Source organism: Alnus glutinosa, chromosome 14 (genome assembly GCF_958979055.1).
Source record: "Alnus glutinosa chromosome 14, dhAlnGlut1.1, whole genome shotgun sequence".
Classification (NCBI taxonomy): Eukaryota; Viridiplantae; Streptophyta; class Magnoliopsida; order Fagales; family Betulaceae; genus Alnus; species Alnus glutinosa.
Window position 1 is genome coordinate 11,821,473 of NC_084899.1, and position 18,430 is coordinate 11,839,902.

General features: G+C 39.3%; 1 protein-coding gene across 1 annotated transcript in view; it reads right to left on the minus strand.

Annotated features, from left to right (window-relative positions):
* Window positions 1-12,700, minus strand: part of LOC133857368 (vacuolar protein sorting-associated protein 20 homolog 2) — a 28,365-nt gene extending 15,665 nt beyond the window's left edge. The window contains exon 1 of the mRNA XM_062292614.1: window positions 12,156-12,700. Coding sequence (XP_062148598.1) covers window positions 12,156-12,257 — 102 coding nt within the window. The 5' untranslated portion in view covers window positions 12,258-12,700. The remainder of the gene's footprint in view (window positions 1-12,155) is intronic.
* Between the last annotated feature and the right edge of the window lie 5,730 nt (window positions 12,701-18,430).

Below are 18,430 nucleotides of genomic sequence, written 5' to 3' on the forward strand. Positions count from 1 at the left end.
GGTCGTTCGCTTTGACAAGGAAGAAGTGAGGAATTAGTTTTCAATTGAATAGAAAGGACTGGCCAGCTACACAATCTCCACCTATCCATAGGGAATGACCTATTTTTCTTTCTTTCTTTTTGTAACGGCCAAGGAAAAGCGCAAGCCACATCTGCATTGTCACTCTAAAAGAACTAGTCAAGCAATTGGAGCTCCCTAGATTCATTGATAAAACCCAGACTCACCTAGTAAGGAACCAATGTTGAACTTAACACACATGAGTATCTTTATAATTCACCCACTTTATGTAGGCTATTCATCTTCCCAATATAGGATTAGACGCCACATGGTGTTACTAGAGGCTCTAATATCATTTGTAACAATTTAGAAGAAGTGTTAACCATATCTGTGTTATCACTCTAAAATGACTAGTCAAGTAATTGAAGCTCTTTAGAATCACTTATAAAGCTCAGTCTCACCTAGTAAGAAGCTAATATCAGACTTATCACTCATGAGTATCTTTATAATCCACTCACTTTATGTTGACTTTTCATCTTCTCAATGTAAAACTGGGGTATTACACTTACTTTCTCTCTTTCTTTTTTTGGTACAAGAGTCGAACACTAGGCCACTCTTCAATATTATTCAATATAGTATCAGCTATTGATCAAGTCCAAAAGATCTTTGCTAATATATTGAGACTATAAGGGAAAAAATAAAATAAGGTAAAAAGAAAAATTTTAAAAATAAATAAATATATTTATGCTGACAAATTGAGCCACGACTTGCTTTACTTGACCTACTTTTATGGTGAAAAAGGTGAGAAAAATAATGATACAAAATTGAACAAAAACAAAGGATAAAAATTTTATGGAAATCAAGAGAGAATATTGGGAAATAAGGATTACCGTAAAATGAAATTATTTACGACTAGCTTGGTCTAACATAAATAAAAAATAAAAAATAAACATGATGAATATGATTCAAAATAATATTAACTATAAAAGGAAGAGTAAACTTCCGTGCTTGAGTGAGCCATATGGGTGGAAAGAGTAAACTTTCAGATGTTTTCTAATTTCTTCTCCAAATATACTTCTCTTTACTTTTGAATATAAACCATCAATATTGGTGGATTGGTCCTTCTTATTTTCAGTGTTTTTAATTCTCAAGGTCAGGATTTTAGGTTTGTGTTCATTGCTTATTCTACTTCTGAAGTAGACATCCTTGGATAACAAGTTGGGTGTTACAAACATAGAGAGGTATGAGGATGAAGATTTATTCCTTAGAGAAAAGCCATGCAAAGTATGCATAGTTCCCTAAGTTGACATAGTACATAAAACTTCAAAAGTTATTACTTCCTCCATCCCAATTTCAATGCCTTGGTTTGAAATGGCAAATTAATTAATTACAAGAATTACGGTCATCTTCCTAAAATATCCTTTATATTAGATGTGAGCCTATTTTTATTAAAAAAACTTGTTTGTTTTCTTTATAAAAAGGTAAGATAATATACAAGATAGAAGAAGAATTTTCTGTTTTAGAAAGTGGACACATATGTTTATATATATACAAACACATATAAGTAATCGAAATTCAATAAAACGCAAAAGGGATCATATATATACATACATACATATGTATGTTAGGATGTCGGAAAAAAGAAAGTAATACATCTAAATTTGGACAAGAGAATACAAAATAAGTCAGCACAAGACCTGGCATCCCCATTGCTAGTCGATGAATAAGATGAAAAAATCTATGATTCTTCAACAACTTGCTCCAAAAAAAGCTATTGTGGATAATGATAATGGGAATAAAATTGTTCTTCTCGCTAATAAAGCTTTTGGAAGAAAGCATTCAGGCCTTCAAATAGATCTCCAACAATGTGGAGACTCAAAAAATTCAAGTAAACACTAATCCTTCAGCAAAAGTTCATGATAATTTTCTCATTCTTTCCTTCTTTCTTTCTTTTTTGATAAGTAATGGAGATTTTATAAAAATAAAAAACAAATAAATAAACGTAAGGCACCCCTAAGTACACAAGAAGCACCTAACAAAAACCCAAAGAAAAATTAATTTTCTCATTCTTTATGACAACCTAATTGACATGCCAAAAGGAATCAAGAATATGCCACAAACTACTTGTTAAAGCGCACAGACTCTTATCCAAGAGTTCGAGTATTGAAGAACTCTTATCTTCGACCGAAGATAAGAGCACTATCTCTTTATCAAAGAATAAAAAGATAACTCAGTTTTGAATTGTAACAGAATAGCTTTTAGATCAGAATAGGTTTTCAGATCAAACCTATCTCTACTCATGTACATATCATACTTAAGAGTATATCTCTATCTCTGTAACTCTGATAGGAAGAAGTACTACCTATAACAAACTCTTGTAAATCCTAGATTATAAATACAAGTGCAAGCAACCTAGATTCATACAGTTGAAACATTATTCAAGAGAAGTAAAGTTCTTTTATGGTATCAGATTATATATCTAATGATTTAGACAATTTACTGCGTAAGTGGTTTGCAAACTCTCCGTACATCTCTCTCTCCTCATTTCCCCCGCTCTCTTGTTCCTCCCTCCTGCTAGTGGTGGCGCGTGTAGGCGCGTCCCACTAGAGTTTGGTTCTGGTTCTTTTTGTTGGGTGCGTCAAACTGGTTTTCTCTGGTTTCTCCCTTTCCGAACTCGCTTGGGGCTGGTTTTTGGCTGGTGGTGTTGAGGGGCTGTTCGTGGGAGTTTCGTGCTGGGGTGTATGCCGATGGGCTTTGCGTCTGGGTGGTCTTCCTCGCCGGTCATTATGCTTTCTTTCTCTGGGTTGGTCTTATAAGTTCAGGTATTTCTGCGATGGAAAGGAACTTTACGGTGGAGTCGAAGTCCTTTTCTCTCTCGGTTTAGGAGGGGGCTTCGTTGGTGCGGGTGGAGGAGAAGAGAAAAAGCTTCTTCGGGGCGATCGTCCTGAGCACTCAATGTTCAGATTGGCTTGCGTCGACGTTGGAGACTCTCTTGGGTTTCTCTGGTGATCATGACTTCGTCAAATCCTTCAGAGAAGGGTCTAAACTTCTGATTGCCCGTAGAGGTGAAAATAAAGCTGGCCGGTTCTTAGAGGCGGCAGCCTATGGGTTGGGTGGTCGGAGAGGGCTCATTCTGATCCCTGAGGGACGCGGTGGATGGGGTTGGCGTAAGTTTTCCGGTGAGTTGAGAACTGTTTCTGTTTCTCTCTCTGTGGGTTGCGGGCTTGGTTTGTCTGCGTCGGACAAGAAGGATGGGAAAGTAGAAGGGGCAAAGTTGAGCACAGGTCTGGATTCTCTTGGAGCCACAGAAGGGTCTTCGTTTTCTGGTGGTTTTCCGACGGGTGTTAAGTTAGGAAAGGGAACTGGCCCTCCGTCGTTCGCGGAGGTGGTGCGCTCAGGAGCAGTCGACTCTGCCTTGGGTTGCCGGTCTCCGGGTCATAAGTCAGGTTCATGGGATGCGGCAAAGGTCGTTGATGTTAGGTCAGTGGCGGGATGGTGTGATTTGAAGAAGCAACCGCCAGTGGATTGCTCCGCCATGGAGAAGCAAGCGCCTGATCCCCTGGGTAAGGACCTTCGTGTTGATGAGCGTCTTAGTTCCAGAGTTTGCGTCAGTTGTTCGGCTTGCGTGTCTGAGGTTAGGGTTGGCAATTTTTGACACGACCCGCGAACCCGACACGAACACGACACGGAAAAATAGGGTTTGGGTTTTATGTAATCAGGTTCGTGTCGAAATCGGGTCAACCCGATTCTGACCCGTCTTCTTCTTTTATTTTCTTTTTTTAAGAGAAAAGAAGTAAAGAAGTTAAGAAAGAACGGTGAAGTCACTGAAGTGTCTTGTGAACGTGAACCCGAAGTGACCCGAACTGTGCGACTGTGCGAAGTGCGAACCCTAGCCCACTGCCCAGTGGCCCGCACGCCGCCCGCCCAGCGACACCACCACCGGCAGATAAGAGCGACGCCCGCCATCTACACATGCCCACAGCGGCACAGCCCACTGTGATTTTGCCCGGTAGCCCACACGCTGCTCGCCCGGCGACACCACCAACAGCCCAGCACAGCAGCACCACGGTCACCACCGTACTGAACGGTTCGAACGCCACCACCTAGTGCACCCACGACCCACCATCTAGATTCTAGAGGGGTAAATTTTCTCAAGGGATTTTTTGGTTTTTCCTTTTGATTTTTAACTCAGATCGTTGCTAATTGCTATTTTATTGAATTGATGAATTTAATGGCTTTTAATTATTCTGTCCATAATTAGTCATCTTTTTTTTTTCCTTTTTAATTTTTTAATTTTATTTTCAAGTGGTTCATAATTGATAATTACTTCAAGTCTTCAGCAGTGCAAATTCACGGCATTTGGCAGGATGAGAACTTTGAAAGCAGAAGATGCCAATATGCCATATGCACCTCAGCTTTCATGGTTATATATATATATATGTTTGGGGGGGGGGGGGGGGGGGGGGAAGATGATGGTTTCGATTTTTTACATTTAAATACAAGAAATTTTGCATTTATATATATATATCCATGTGAGAATCACATATGGGTTCAAAGTTCAAACCCATTGATTGGTTCCTCAGCATTGCACCTGGACAAAAGCCAGTGCAGGACTTTTTAATTTCCATTCGGTGATCGAGAATACCATGTGTAAATATTGGTTGGCAAGCTCCCTCACTTTCCAGTCTTCATCATTGATATTTGATAGTCATAATTCTCGGGTCGTGTTGGGTAAACAGGTGACACATTTATTAGTCGTGTTTATCGGGTCGTGTTCGGGTTACCCGATTATTAATCGGGTCGGGTTCGTGTCAGACCCGTTTATGTAATCGGGTCGGCCGGGTAGACACGAACCCAACCCGAATGCACGAATTGCCAAGCTTATCTGGGGTAGCCGTTGTTGAGGGTGACACTTCACTGCAAAAGGATAGTGTGTCTGGAGTGTTCGGGCAGATTCTAGAGATCCTTGGGCGCCTATCCAGTGCTTTGATTTGGGCTTGTGGGTCTTCAAAGAGAATGGGCTTTAAGTCCTCTGTTGGGCTTAAACGCAGGTTGGGTTTTGTGGCAGGCCGGATGCTTAAGAGGTGTAAGGCAGCTATTAAAGGGTCCCGGTTTCGGGATGGGACTAAGGTGCTTAAGCCCTTTGCCAAGAGGGTTGCTGTTTCGGCTCCTGAGTCGGTTTCGGGGTGGGTTTCGGCTCCGGATTTGGGTTGTCCGGCACCAGAAGCGGTAGGCGTTTCGACTGCTACTTTTCCGACGTTTGTTGAGCATTCCTCTTCCATTCCTTCGATGGTTTCTACCCCGGAGGTTGTCTCGAAGAAGTCTTCGTTCTCTTCTGAGGATTCTATGACTTTGGGTCTGTGTCTTCAGGATCAGCGTCGCCGGTGGCTGGGTTTTCTTTTCCCCCTGTAGCTTCTTCCAGGTTGGAGGGGATCTCTCCGGTAGTTTTGGGTTTCTCTTCAGCGCCCCTGGTAGCTCCTACCAGATCTGATGGGACACCTCCGGTTCCTTCTTTTTCAGGGGCGGCTGAGTTGGGGAAGAGGTTGCGTTTATCTTCTCCTCCTGTGCTGTCAGATTCTAAGCCGTTTCGGAAGTACTTTCGGAAGGCTAGGGAAGCCAGAAAAATGCATTTGGACAGTTTATCCGTTGCCGATGCTTTGGAAGCTTTAAGGCCAGGTGCTATAGTGCCTGGGTCTATTTCTCGGGTTCCTCCTGCTAGAGAGCCAGTCGAGACAGTGGCTCTTGCACTTCCAGTGCAGGATTCTGCCGTTCTGGCAGTGTCCGTGAAGGATAAGGGTAGTTCTCCCGCGCAAATGAGGGGTTTTCTTCGGCGGGGGTTTCTCAATCCGAGCCCTGCGTCGATTCCGATTGTTAAAGAAAGTGCGGCGGCTTCGAGTTCTTCTATCGCCATTAAGGGAGAGGATAGTTTAACCCAATCTCAAAAGTGGCCAGTGGGTTTTGGTCCGTCAAGGGAGGTGGTTGCTCAGGAGCAAGGCGATTATGGGATGGGGAGGATGACGATTTCCCTCTCCCTTTGGGTGTCTTTCCTCCCGATTGGGCTGTAGATTGGGAGTTGGAAAGTGATAAGGGTTTGGACCCGTCCTTGGCGATTTTGGATGCCATTGAAGAGAACTTCCATCGGGGAGTTAAGGCCGCGCGCCCAAAGTCCAAGGGTAGGAGGGAAGTTTTGAATTTGGCAAGCTCCATCAACTACGAGGATTCTTGTGCTTCCTCCCGACGCAGGAAAGGCAAGGCGCACATGGTGTAGGGCTGGGTGGGTTGATCGGGTTTTCTTGTGGGTTTTGAGGGTTTTGTTGGGTTGGGGTGCTTGTGGGGCTGGTTTGGGTGTTTGTTGGGAAATTCTTTGGGTTTTAGGGTTGTTCCTTGTGGGTTTGTTTGGTTTTTCTTTTTTTGGGTTGGCTTTGGTTGTTCCTGTGTATACTCCCGGTGTACTTAGGGGCGCCTTACACTTTTTATAAAATTTTCTTACTTATCAAAAAAAGAAAAAAGACTAAACGTCTGCTCTTTGTTTTCTCAATGGCCAAGTCTAATGTCACCACTGACTCGAGTTCTACTTCGCAATCCCTTGTTTTCACTATCCCACATATGAATCACTCTCCTTCCATCAAACTGGCCAAGGACAACTACATGGCCTGGCAGTTCCAGCTTCCTGCATATCTTCGAGGGCAAGATGTGTATGGGTTCATTGTTGGCACGATTCTTCCTCCTGCCCAACTGATCATCAACTCCGCCACCACTCTTGGAGCTACCATGATCACCAATCCTGACTACCTCTCATGGTATCAACAAGATCAACTTATCATCGGTGTTATTGTTTCTACGCTTTTAGACTCCTATGTCACTCATGTTGTGGGCTGAAACACCTCTCGAGCATTATGGGAATCGCTGGAAAAGATGTTCGCTTCCCAAGCTCATGCTTGTATCATGCATGTTCACTTTCAACTTGCTACCTTGAAGAAAGGTAACTCCTCTATTTCTGATTATTTTCATAAAATGAAAACTCTTACTGACACCCTTGCTGCATGTGAGCAACCTCCCAATGATTTTGAGGCTATCTCTTTCCTGCTGGCTGGACTTGGATCAGAGTTTGATCCTCTAGTCACCTTAGTAACTACTCGGGTAGATCCTATCTCCCGTGATGATATCTATGGGCTTCTGGCTACCATGGACCTCTCGAATGCCTCTACTCACATCACTGCCCGAAATTCTGGCAATTCTGGTCAACGTGATTGAAACTTCAATGTTGCTCGTGGACATCGATTCCCGAATGTTTGTGGCTACAGTGGCTCCTTTTCTGGCGGACATGGTCTCTCATCTGGTAGACGCGGTCGTGGCCAGCACTTCCATTCTCATGCTTCAGGATCCTCCTGTCTCATCTGTCAGATGTGCAACAAGCCGAGACACAACCATCTCCTACTATCAACGTTTTAATCAGTCCCCTTAGCATGAATCGCAGTCCCCATTGCAAGCTTTCTACTCCTCTCCTGGTTTACCTACCGATGACAATTGGTACCCCAATACATGGGCTACTCACCACCTCACAAGTGATTTGCAGAACCTCAACCTGACATCTGATGCATACACGGGTTCTAACCAGATTCGTGTAGGAGATGGCACAAGTTTCTCTACTAACCATATTGGTTCTACTCTTCTTTCTTCTCCTCGTCGATCCTCTATTCTCAATCAATTACTCCATGTTCCATCTATTTGCAAAAATATGCTATATGTCCGTCAGTTTGCTCATGATAACTCTATTTACTTTGAGTTTCACTCCACTTTCTTTGTGATTAAGGACTGCCACTCCAGGTCAATCCTTCACCAGGGTCCTCTTAAGAATGGCCTCTATCAACTACTGCCTTCCTCCACCTCTTCTCCCTCTCAGTACTCTCTTGTTGGCGAAAGGACTTCCACTGATCATTGGCATAAACGCTTGGGTCATCCTACTCTTCGCACTATTAAGCATGTGATTTCCAAGTTTTCTCTTCTTGTCTTCTCAAATAAGCCAGTTGTTTCATGTGCTTCCTACCAGCAAGCTAAAGCTCACCAGCTCCCCTTCCCGACATCCACCTATGTTTTTAATCGTCCTTTAGAATTGCTTTTTCCCGATGTATGGGGTCCTTCCCATGTTGTTTCATCTAATGGAAATAAGTACTACGTTTCTTTTATTGATGCTTTTAATAGATTTACTTGGTTATTTCCAATCCAATGCAAATCTGATATTTTATCAGTCTTTCATAAATTTCACACTATGGTTGAACATCTCTTCAACACTAAAATCAAACAGATCCAAACTGATTGGGGTGGGGAATTTCGCTCTCTAAACACTTTCTTTAACAAACTTGGAATTGTTCAATGGGTCTCGTGTCCTCATACATATCAACAAGAAGGTTGTGTTAAGCGCAAACATCATCACATCATTGACAACTCTCTTGCTCTTCTTGCTGAAAGCAATGTTCCCAAAACCTTTTGGGATGAAGCATGTCAAACTTCATGTTATTCAATCAATTGTCCCCCTACACCCGTCTTACAAAACAAATCTCATTTTCATAAGCTATTCTGTCGCAGCCCCGATTACAAGTTTTTATGGGTTTTTGGCTATGCATGCTTCCCAATCTTTGTCCGTATAATCAACATAAATTTGATTTTCGTTCAAAAGAATGTATGTTCCTAGGTTACAGCAATAATCATAAAGGTTACAAATGCTATCGCATTCCAACTGGCAGAATGTATATCTCTCGTGATGTCGTTTTTCATGAATCTACATTCCCTTTTACTTCAAATTACCCCGTCTCCATACCACCTTTCCAGTCCTCTTCTACCTGGTTACCATCCTCCTTGCAATTGCCTCAATATCCGGTTATTCCTCCCCTTGCAACACCAAATTCCAACACTACTGCAGCTTCACCTAATTATGTGTCAAACTTGTCATCAAATGAGTCCATCTCTGTATCCAATTCTCCACATTCCCTATCACCTAGTACATGCCCTGCTCCCACTCGGATTCACCAAATGGTTAAGACTATTTACGGATGGAAGAGTGAAATACCCTATCTCTCGCGCTCTACTAGCTGTAACAGATTCAGCTCTTGAGGAACCTACTTGTTACTCTAATGCTATCAAACTACCCAAGTGGAGACAGGCCATGCAAGCAGAATTTAATGCTCTACTTCAGAACCAAACATGGACCTTTGTTCCTCCACAAAATGCTACCAATCTTGTGGGATGCAAATGGGTGTTCAAAGTAAAACGAAAGGCGGATGGATCTATTGAAAGGCATAAAGCTCGAGTTGTAGCTAAAGGTTTCCATCAACAAGCTGGCCTAGATTATGGAGAGACCTTCAGCCTGGTTGTTAAACCTACCACCATTCGGACAGTGTTGTCCATTGCTCGGGAAATGCATCAAATTGATATTCAAAATGCATTTTTGCATGGCTTTCTAGATGAAGAGGTGTATATGTCACAGCCACCAGATTTTTCTCATCCCTCTCTACCGAATGTATGCAAGCTACACAAGGCCCTATACGGCTTGAAGCAAGCACCAAGGGCCTGGTTTTCCCGTCTTAGTACCAAACTATGTGACCTGGAATTTGTTGGCTCTAAGGCAGATTCTTCTCCCTTTATTTTACAAACTGCATCACTTACTATGTTTATATTGGTGTATGTTGATGATATCATCATTACTGCCTCTGTTCCAGAAGCTATTAATGACCTCCTGCAGCAACTCCGAACATCTTTTGCAGTAAAGGATCTTGGCAAGCTGAATTTTTTCCTTGGTGTGGAATTAACTCCACTGAAATCTGGTCTTCTACTCTCCCAACGCCGCTACATTCTGGATTTGCTCAAGCGCACTAACATGCTTGAAACTAAGCCCATTTCTTCCCCAATCTCATCCTCCAATTCCTTATCGGCTTTTGCTGGAGACCCAATGGAAGATCCTTTGATCTATCGTAGCATGATGGGCTCCTTACAATATTTATCTCTCATGCGACCAGACTTGGCTTTTGCAGTAAACCGAGTGTGTCAATTCATGCACAAACCTTCTAAACTCCATTGGCAAGCAGTCAAAAGAATACTCCGCTACCTAAAGCACACACTTACTCATGGACTCCTACTTACTCGATCACATGTCTCCACACTTGAAGCCTTCTCGAATGCGGATTGGCGGGGTGTCCTGATGATCGGAAATCCATTAGCGGGTATTGTGTATTTCTGGGATCCAACTTAATTTCTTGGGAGTTCTAAGAAACATCCTACGGTGTCCATGTCAAGTACGGAGGCTGAGTATAAATTTGTTGCAAATACCACTGCTAAGCTGCTATGGATGCAGTCTCTCCTCCATGATCTTGGTTTACAGCTTACTTCTCCCCCAAAGTTGTGGTGTGACAACATTGAAGTAACATATTTAGAAGCAAATCCGGTGTTCCATACTAGAAAACACGTGAAAATCGATTTCCACTTCGTTCATGACCATGTTGCTGCCAAGACTCTACAAATTTTGTTCATTCCGAGCAAAGACCAAATGTTGATGTTCTCACCAAACCTATTGTCTCTAATTGGTTTAAATGGTATTGCTCCAAGCTCAACGTGCATCCTTCCCCGTTGATCTTGAGGGGAGGTGTTAAAGCACACGAACTCTTATCCAAGAGTACGAGTATTGAAGGACTCTTATCTTCAACCGAAGATAAGAGCACTATCTCTTTACCAAAGAATAAAGAGATAACTCAGTTTTGAATTGTAACATAATAGGTTTTAGATCAAAATAGGTTTTTAGATCAAACCTATCTCTACTCATGTACATCTCATACTTAGAGTATATCTCTATCTTTGTAACTCTCATTGGAAGAAGTACTACCTATAACAAACTCTTGTAAATCCTAGATTATAAATACAAGTGCAAGTAACCTAGATTTATACGGTTGAAACATTATTCAAGAGAAGTAAAGTTCTTTTACTGATTGACGTGCCAGAAGGAATCAAGATGGCACCTTTATTTGAGAAGATCAATAAAGAACGTTCAAATGCCACCCCTCCTCCTCAAAAAAATGAATTGAACTATGATGATTCCTATTAATTAACAATAGACTTCAATGCTTTTTTTTTTTTTCTTTTTTCACTTTTCACGCTTGATTGTGATGTTCCTAGAACTATTGGTCTAAATTGTGATCAGTTCTGTAAACGCTCGTTTTTTAGAGATCGTTGATTTATCATGATTAGTTAGTTATGATGTGGGGTGGTAGAGAATTATTAATAATAGAGGTGGAGTGGCCAGAGACTTACTAAGAAAAAATATGAAATTTAGATATCCACTACCATGTCATATAGAGGTTTTCATATTGAATCTTGACCTCATTAAGATATGCAGCTTCCTCTTCTACTTTCTCAAATTGATCTCCGTGAAACAGATGATGATTGCCTATATCCACAATTTTTAAACATATCAACCATCCAAGTGAAACCGGTTGGCATCTCATTCTATTTCAAGCAATTTTCTGGGACAGACTTTTATTTCCAAACCTCAGTAAGTAAAATTGGTTGGCAGAAGAAACTCTCAACTCCCAACAAGGACAAGCACTACCATATCACAGATGCTCGACATTAAAAAATCAGCACAACAAACAGCATCTCAATGGTCATGAAGCAACCTCACATCAATCCCTCTCAACCCCTTATGCTAGTTGGTTCTGCTTCATTTCAACTTAAACGCTGATGTAAGAGGATTCTAACTACCGAAATTAAAACAGTTCAATAAGCATTAAAACCAACCAATCCACGACTTTCTAATGATTCCAGAAATTTGATTAGGAGTTTTCTGTTTTCATATCACAGAATACACCATAAGCAAAATGAACATAACAACTCTTGCTGTTATAGAAAAAGAAATTTCACCAACTCTCCTAAGAAATCAGAAAATTCAGCTCAAGTCAGCAAATAAGCTTTCTTCCATTTTGTTCGAAATGGTTTCTGATCATGTAATCGAGTTGATCGCAAACCAAACCTTATATCACTATTTTGTTTTTGTTTTCCTCAATTTCACATTGAAAAAGCGAATTGCAAACTAATAGAAAGCCCTAAAATTAATACAAAGTCAATAAATTTAGAGATACAATATAAAAGAAGAAGAAGAAATCAGAGAGGACCTGTTGTTGATATTGGCCGAGCTTGCGTCGCTGGGTCTTGAGAGAGAGAATCGCTCGATCCACTTCGGTGATTTTGGGCTTCTTCACAAACAAATTCCCCATCTATTCCTATCGGATTTTTATTTTATTTTTTTAATTTTCCGGATTAGAGAGAGACAGTGATTGGATAAAAACCAAGCTTTTTGATCTACGTTTTTGCAATAAAATACATATCAGAACTCGTTGAGGAGAGGGATTATTTTCATCACCGAATCCGATGGAAGAAGATGACGAAAAAGTTAACTGGAAAACGCGAGGATACGCTCTTGCATAGTGCGGCGAGAGAAAGCGTTGTCAATGGCACCGGAGAGGCCGCATTGAGGGAAGTGTTGGAAGAGCAAAATTGGAATTCAATCTCAAAGCCATTTGAATTACTTTTCCGTCAAAGAAGAATTTGATTAATAAAATTCGAAATTGCAGTAAATAAATAGACTCCGGAAAAGGAAAAAACATAAATCTCACATTTAGCATTACTCCCTCACAAAATATTGGAGAATCTAGAGATGCAAAACATAACTCTCCTTTAAAATTGGGGAAGGTTTTTGTTTCGACTATGAGAAATCATTGTTTTACGATTCCAACAAATTTTTTTATTATTAATTATTGAATTTTATATATATATATATATATATATATATATATATATATATATATATAAAAGCTCTAAATATTCAATAGTTAATTTAAAAAAATAAAAATAAAAAAATCTTCAAATTTTTGCAAAAACCCATGAATTTATTTTAAATTTACCCGACAAAAAAACATACCAAATAACCATTTTCAAATTCGCAACAAAACTAAGTAGTTAAAATCAATTTTAAAAAATTCAGAGAGATATCACAAAATGTGCATATACTCAGAAATTTATTATATATATAATTTTTTTTTTTTTGTTATATCAATATTTTAATAAATAAATGTCTAATTTTTATGAAGGTAAGAGCTACCTATTTTTTTTTTACAAAAAAAAAAAAAAAAAAAAAAAAAAAAAAAAAAAGGTTATAATCATTCTAAGAGAAGGAGGGATGGCCACGTGTTGGGTGCTTTCGACTCCAAAAATTTGATAATACAAAAGTGATTCATCTTGTGGTCAATTTTTTAAAGTAAGTTGAGCTTTCTAACTTTTGAGACTTAATCCAATAATTACTTATTTAAGCAATTGCAATATATCCTACTAGTTAAATACATTTCTAACATTGTCCCAAGCTCGTGGAGGTGTAGTACTCATCAACTCGATGGCCTCCACCAGGGACGGAGTTAGACATTTTAATGGGAGGGGGCCAAATAAATTTTTTTCTTAAGTAAGGGTTAAAATATGAATATATATTAAGGCAAATTTTAAGTAAATTAAACATAACCCAGTTTTGATATTTTTATTATTCCCTTTAAATTAAAAATTAATAAGCAAAATTGAAAAGAGTTTTTTGAAAGAAAAAAAATAAAAATAAAAAATCTCAGTTTCTGTACTAAAATTGAGAAATTTGATTTAGATGAATTATGTGTTTCTCGACGTTCTCGCAAGACTTTACTTGAATGACATGACTCTTAAAACTAACATTTTCTTACTCCTTTTGTTAGAACAACCCACTCTAACTAACACAATAGCCCACTAACTGTTATACAAAACACACTATATTCTACACAAAACAAATTATGCTAAACCCAACACAACAAATGAAATACATATCTTCTAGACTTTTCTAATGCCATCTAGTTATATTGAAATGAATCTCCATTTCATGTTATCTTTGGCCACACATCCTTAGGAAATTGAAATTTTTCAGGCGTGCAATTCCTCAAATCCACATCTGTCTTCTTCCAATACACTGATTTACTAAACCATTTTCATTTACTTTGAACAAAATCTCTACAACTTTGTAAAATTCCTTCCATTGTTAGCATTCCCAGACATGCATGTTCGTTGCTACTCGTGAAATATTAAAAGAAAATTTTTTAACGATGAAACTATCGTTCCAAATGAGATGAAACTAGTTAAAGAGATGATAAAAGGGAAGAGACCAAGGATCGAGCCACAAAAATTTCTTACTATAGGCCAAAAAAACCTTTTTATTTTTTTATTTTTATTTTTATTTTACCTTATTATTTTTTTTCTCAAGAGTTGGGGGAGGGGGGGAATGGCCCCCACCGGCCCCCCCTCTCTCCATCATTGGCCTCCACTATTCTATCATACCTTATGAGCTCCTTGCTTCCTCTGCTAGTGTTAGTAGAAAGCTAGACAAAATGTTCAAAAATTTATAGCAGGGTTTTCTATCCAAGAAATCAAGGATTCTCAGTCTCAAATCAGGCTCTTAGGGGGTCTGGGTTTTCATCTCATGGAAGATGTCAATGTTAATTGCCAAAATTAGGATGAAAAATCATCTCCAAGTTTGGGAGCCCTTGGTTCGAGCACCTCGAGCAAAAATATCTCCAATCAAGTACTCTTTTTCTCTCGTTCTCCCACTACAAATTGCTCTTACATAGGGAATGGCTTAAGTCCAGTACTTTCATCTCTCTCAAGGCAGTCACAATACTTTTTGTAACACCCCGAATTTGAGCCTGCAAATCCGCAAGCAGAAACCTCCGATTTCCACGTGACATTACTACATCAGAGATAAACTCTCGCAGCGGAATATATTTTTTTCTTCTAAAGCCTTAGGAATTGATAGCATAACACATTTAGAGCTGACTGAAATACCTCGGTACATTTATTAAAAGTTAATTATGTTTATCTTTACATGTCATATGCACACTAGGTGCATCAAAATTAGTGCCACAAACAGCACATAAGCTTATAACATAAAACATGCTAAACACGACACCGTTATACATATTTACATGCCATAAAACAAAACATAAGCACAACTAGTAATTTCTAAACTAGCACATAATCGCTCGTTGAATGGTTTCAAAACCCATCAAAACTGGCATATGGGTCCATGCCTTCATTCTCCAGATCTGCATCAGTAACTATGCGAATATGGCGTTATCATATTTGCATAGACAAACAAGTGAGTCATCTATTTTCATATCTACGTTACCATCAATCTAATAACAGTTCATATAGAATGCAAATGTAAGGGTTGTATGAATATGCATCGTAGTAACTATTTAATTTGTGTTTTAGGATCATCTTACTTCAAACCTCTCGTTCTAGGTTATCTGAACCCGTTCACGTCCTTTGCCTCACACTTAAAGTCTTACCTGTCTGCGCTGGAATCCTATTGGTCACAGCATTAGTTATATATTAGGCCTTCGGATACCCCTGGGTCACTCTGAACCCCCTGGATCCACTGACTAGCCTTCCTTCCCCTTGTTACTACATCAGCTTGTTGATGGCTATCTCATCAGCCGTTATATTAATTGGACACAACATGCAATGCATGAACAACCACATGCAATAAACACACACCACATAGTCCTAATGAAACATAGAATCATTCATCAGTAAGTAGATCCATACTTACACTCCTTGGTGTAGTTTCTTAGCTCCTTTTCTGTAACAAAATATATACAAAGAAGATGATATATACATCAGTCCTTTTTTCAATATTAAAAATGTGTATATTTTTACATCACTTTACTCATCGTTTTTAGTTATCAATTAAAAGGTAATTACTTCAACATGAATCCTAACAGGATAATATTTTTATGTAAGGGGATAGGGAAATTAGCAGCATAGCCACTTTGTAGGAATACAATAAATGATAAAATAAATATGCAAAGGGATAGAGAAATTAGCAGCATAGCCACTTTGTAGGAACACAATAAATTATAAAATAAATATGCAAAGGAATAGAAAATTAGCGGCATAGCCACTTTGTAGGAATACAATAAATTATAAAATAAATATGCAAAGGGATAGAAAAATTAGCGGCATAGCCACTTTGTAGGAATACAATAAATTATAAAATAAATATGCAAAGGAATAGAAAATTAGCGGCATAACCACTTTGTAGGAGTACAATAAATTATAAAATAAATATGCAAAGGGATAGAAAAATTAGCGGCATAGCCACTTTGTAGGAATACAATAAATTATAAAATAAATATGCAAAGAGATAGAGAAATTAGCGGCATAGCCACTTTGTAGGAATACAATAAATTATAAAATAAATACGGGGGATTAAACCAACTCCGTAGTAACGCAATAAATAAACAAGTAAATAAATACGGGGAATTAAACCAACTCCGTAGTAACGCAATAAATAAACAAGTTAATAAATACGGGGGATTAAACCAACTCCGTAGTAATAAATACAAATGAAATCAAATAGTAAGGAAGAGGTGTCAAGATTTACTCACCAATTTGATTTGGAGAGAAAAATAACTTCAAGAACACCAAAGTGGTTGTGTGGTAGAAGGAGAGAAAAAGGGAGAGAAAACCAAAGCACAAAGCTTTCAAGGAAGTTGTCTAGGATTTGTATGGAAAACAAGGAGCCTTGCAGTCTTATTTATAGGAGGAAGGTAGGGGTATTTAGGTCTAAAATGTAATAAAAGAATTAGCTTATTGGATAATGTCTTTTAAATTTGGAATTTAGAATTTTCGTCCAACTAGAGGGCAGCCTACTCCGAGAATTATTTCGATGGTCAAACCTACTCCGATTGAAGTGAAATTTTGAGGGTAGATAGAGGACTTCATGACAAACATTTTCTCTTTTTGGTTCGTCTCATTTTAAGTTCGTTTTGACTTAGTTCCAGTCAAGTCAAAGTTTCTGTCTATAAAGCCAAAATATCTTTTATCCACTTTCAGCGTTCACACTTGCTTTATTGATTTTTCCTCCTTTTCATGATTACTTTTTAGATATCCTATCATTTCATCATTACTCTTTTTTTTTTTATACATAAATGTTTCTAGAAGCATGGAGATATTATTCTTGACAGTTTTTCGTTTAATATCGACAGTTGGGTTATTTAGGCTTGGGTCAAAAAATCAACTGGTGGACTTTTTTACTAACTTTTGCCATATGATAGACCTTTCTTTTGTAAGTACAACGGTCTTTGAATTATCTAAATCTGAGTTCGTTTGACCTATTTTCGGTTCAATCAAAATTTAAAGCTTAAATGTAACTTTTAAGTTTTTAAGGGTTTTTAGGTTTTGATCTTTTAATTTTTCGAAACAACTTTAGGTTTGCTTATAAAAATATGTGGATATTGTCTCCTCAACAATATCAATGATTTCTTAAGAGCTTGAATTTACTGGGCGTTACACTTTCAATGATTCCCCTCTCTGCGTCTGGACCTCTTCTTGGATCCCCACTCTCCCTTCCTTTAAACCCATCCCTAGAGTGTAACAGGTATAATCCCTGTCTAGTGTTTAGAGTGGATTTAGAGTGAAAAAGTGGATTCAATGCTTCAGTAAATTGATTGAAGGATATCGGAATTACAGTGATAAAGCAATTTTGAGGTTGCTATCCCTCCAAAGAACAATTCATCAATTCTCAAGATACCTTCCTAAACCGGTAGAGGGGCCTCATATACTAGCCTTACAACAGAAAGACTAAAACGCATAAACTAAAGCCTTAAACGACACAGCCATAAAACGACATCCGAAAATGCATAAAACGCTCATTCAGCCTTTACTCCAAACGCACCGTTTTGCTCAACCAGGTGGAATCCAGCTCCTTCTGCCACGTGGCACACGACCGAACTCGCCTTATCTAATCCTTCTAGACTTCTCTTTAGTTTCTTTCCACTCTCTTCTTCCCCAAACTCCAAGCTTTCCCCTTTCTAGGTTCAGCAATGACAATACCCCCTTCTTTCAAAGCACCTTGCCCACAAGGTGTGGGTAGGCGTTCGTCAGACCATAATACTCTTCCTAAGTGGCATCATCGGCGGTCTGGCCTTCCCAGCGAACCAAAAGCTTGATGTAAGGCTAGTTGTTCTTCGGTCAAGGACTTCCCCTAGTTCAAGCTTGAGGACACGATTGGCATCGACCGAAGGAAGCTTCGGCAGAGCGGAATAGGCAGAGCCCAACTTGGGCTTTAGCTATGAGACATGAAAGACACAATGGATTTGGGGCATCGGGTGGGAGATCCAGCTTTTAGGCGACTTCACCAACCTTGCGGAGGATGGTAAATGGCCCGTAGAAACGGGGAGCAAGCTTGAGTGATCGCCGGTAGGCCACTGAAGATTGGCGATAGGGCTGGAGCCGCAGATAAACTTGTTGACCAATCTCGAATTTCTTTTCGATTCTGCGTAAGTCTGCATATTTTTTCATTCTATTTTGAGCCTACTTC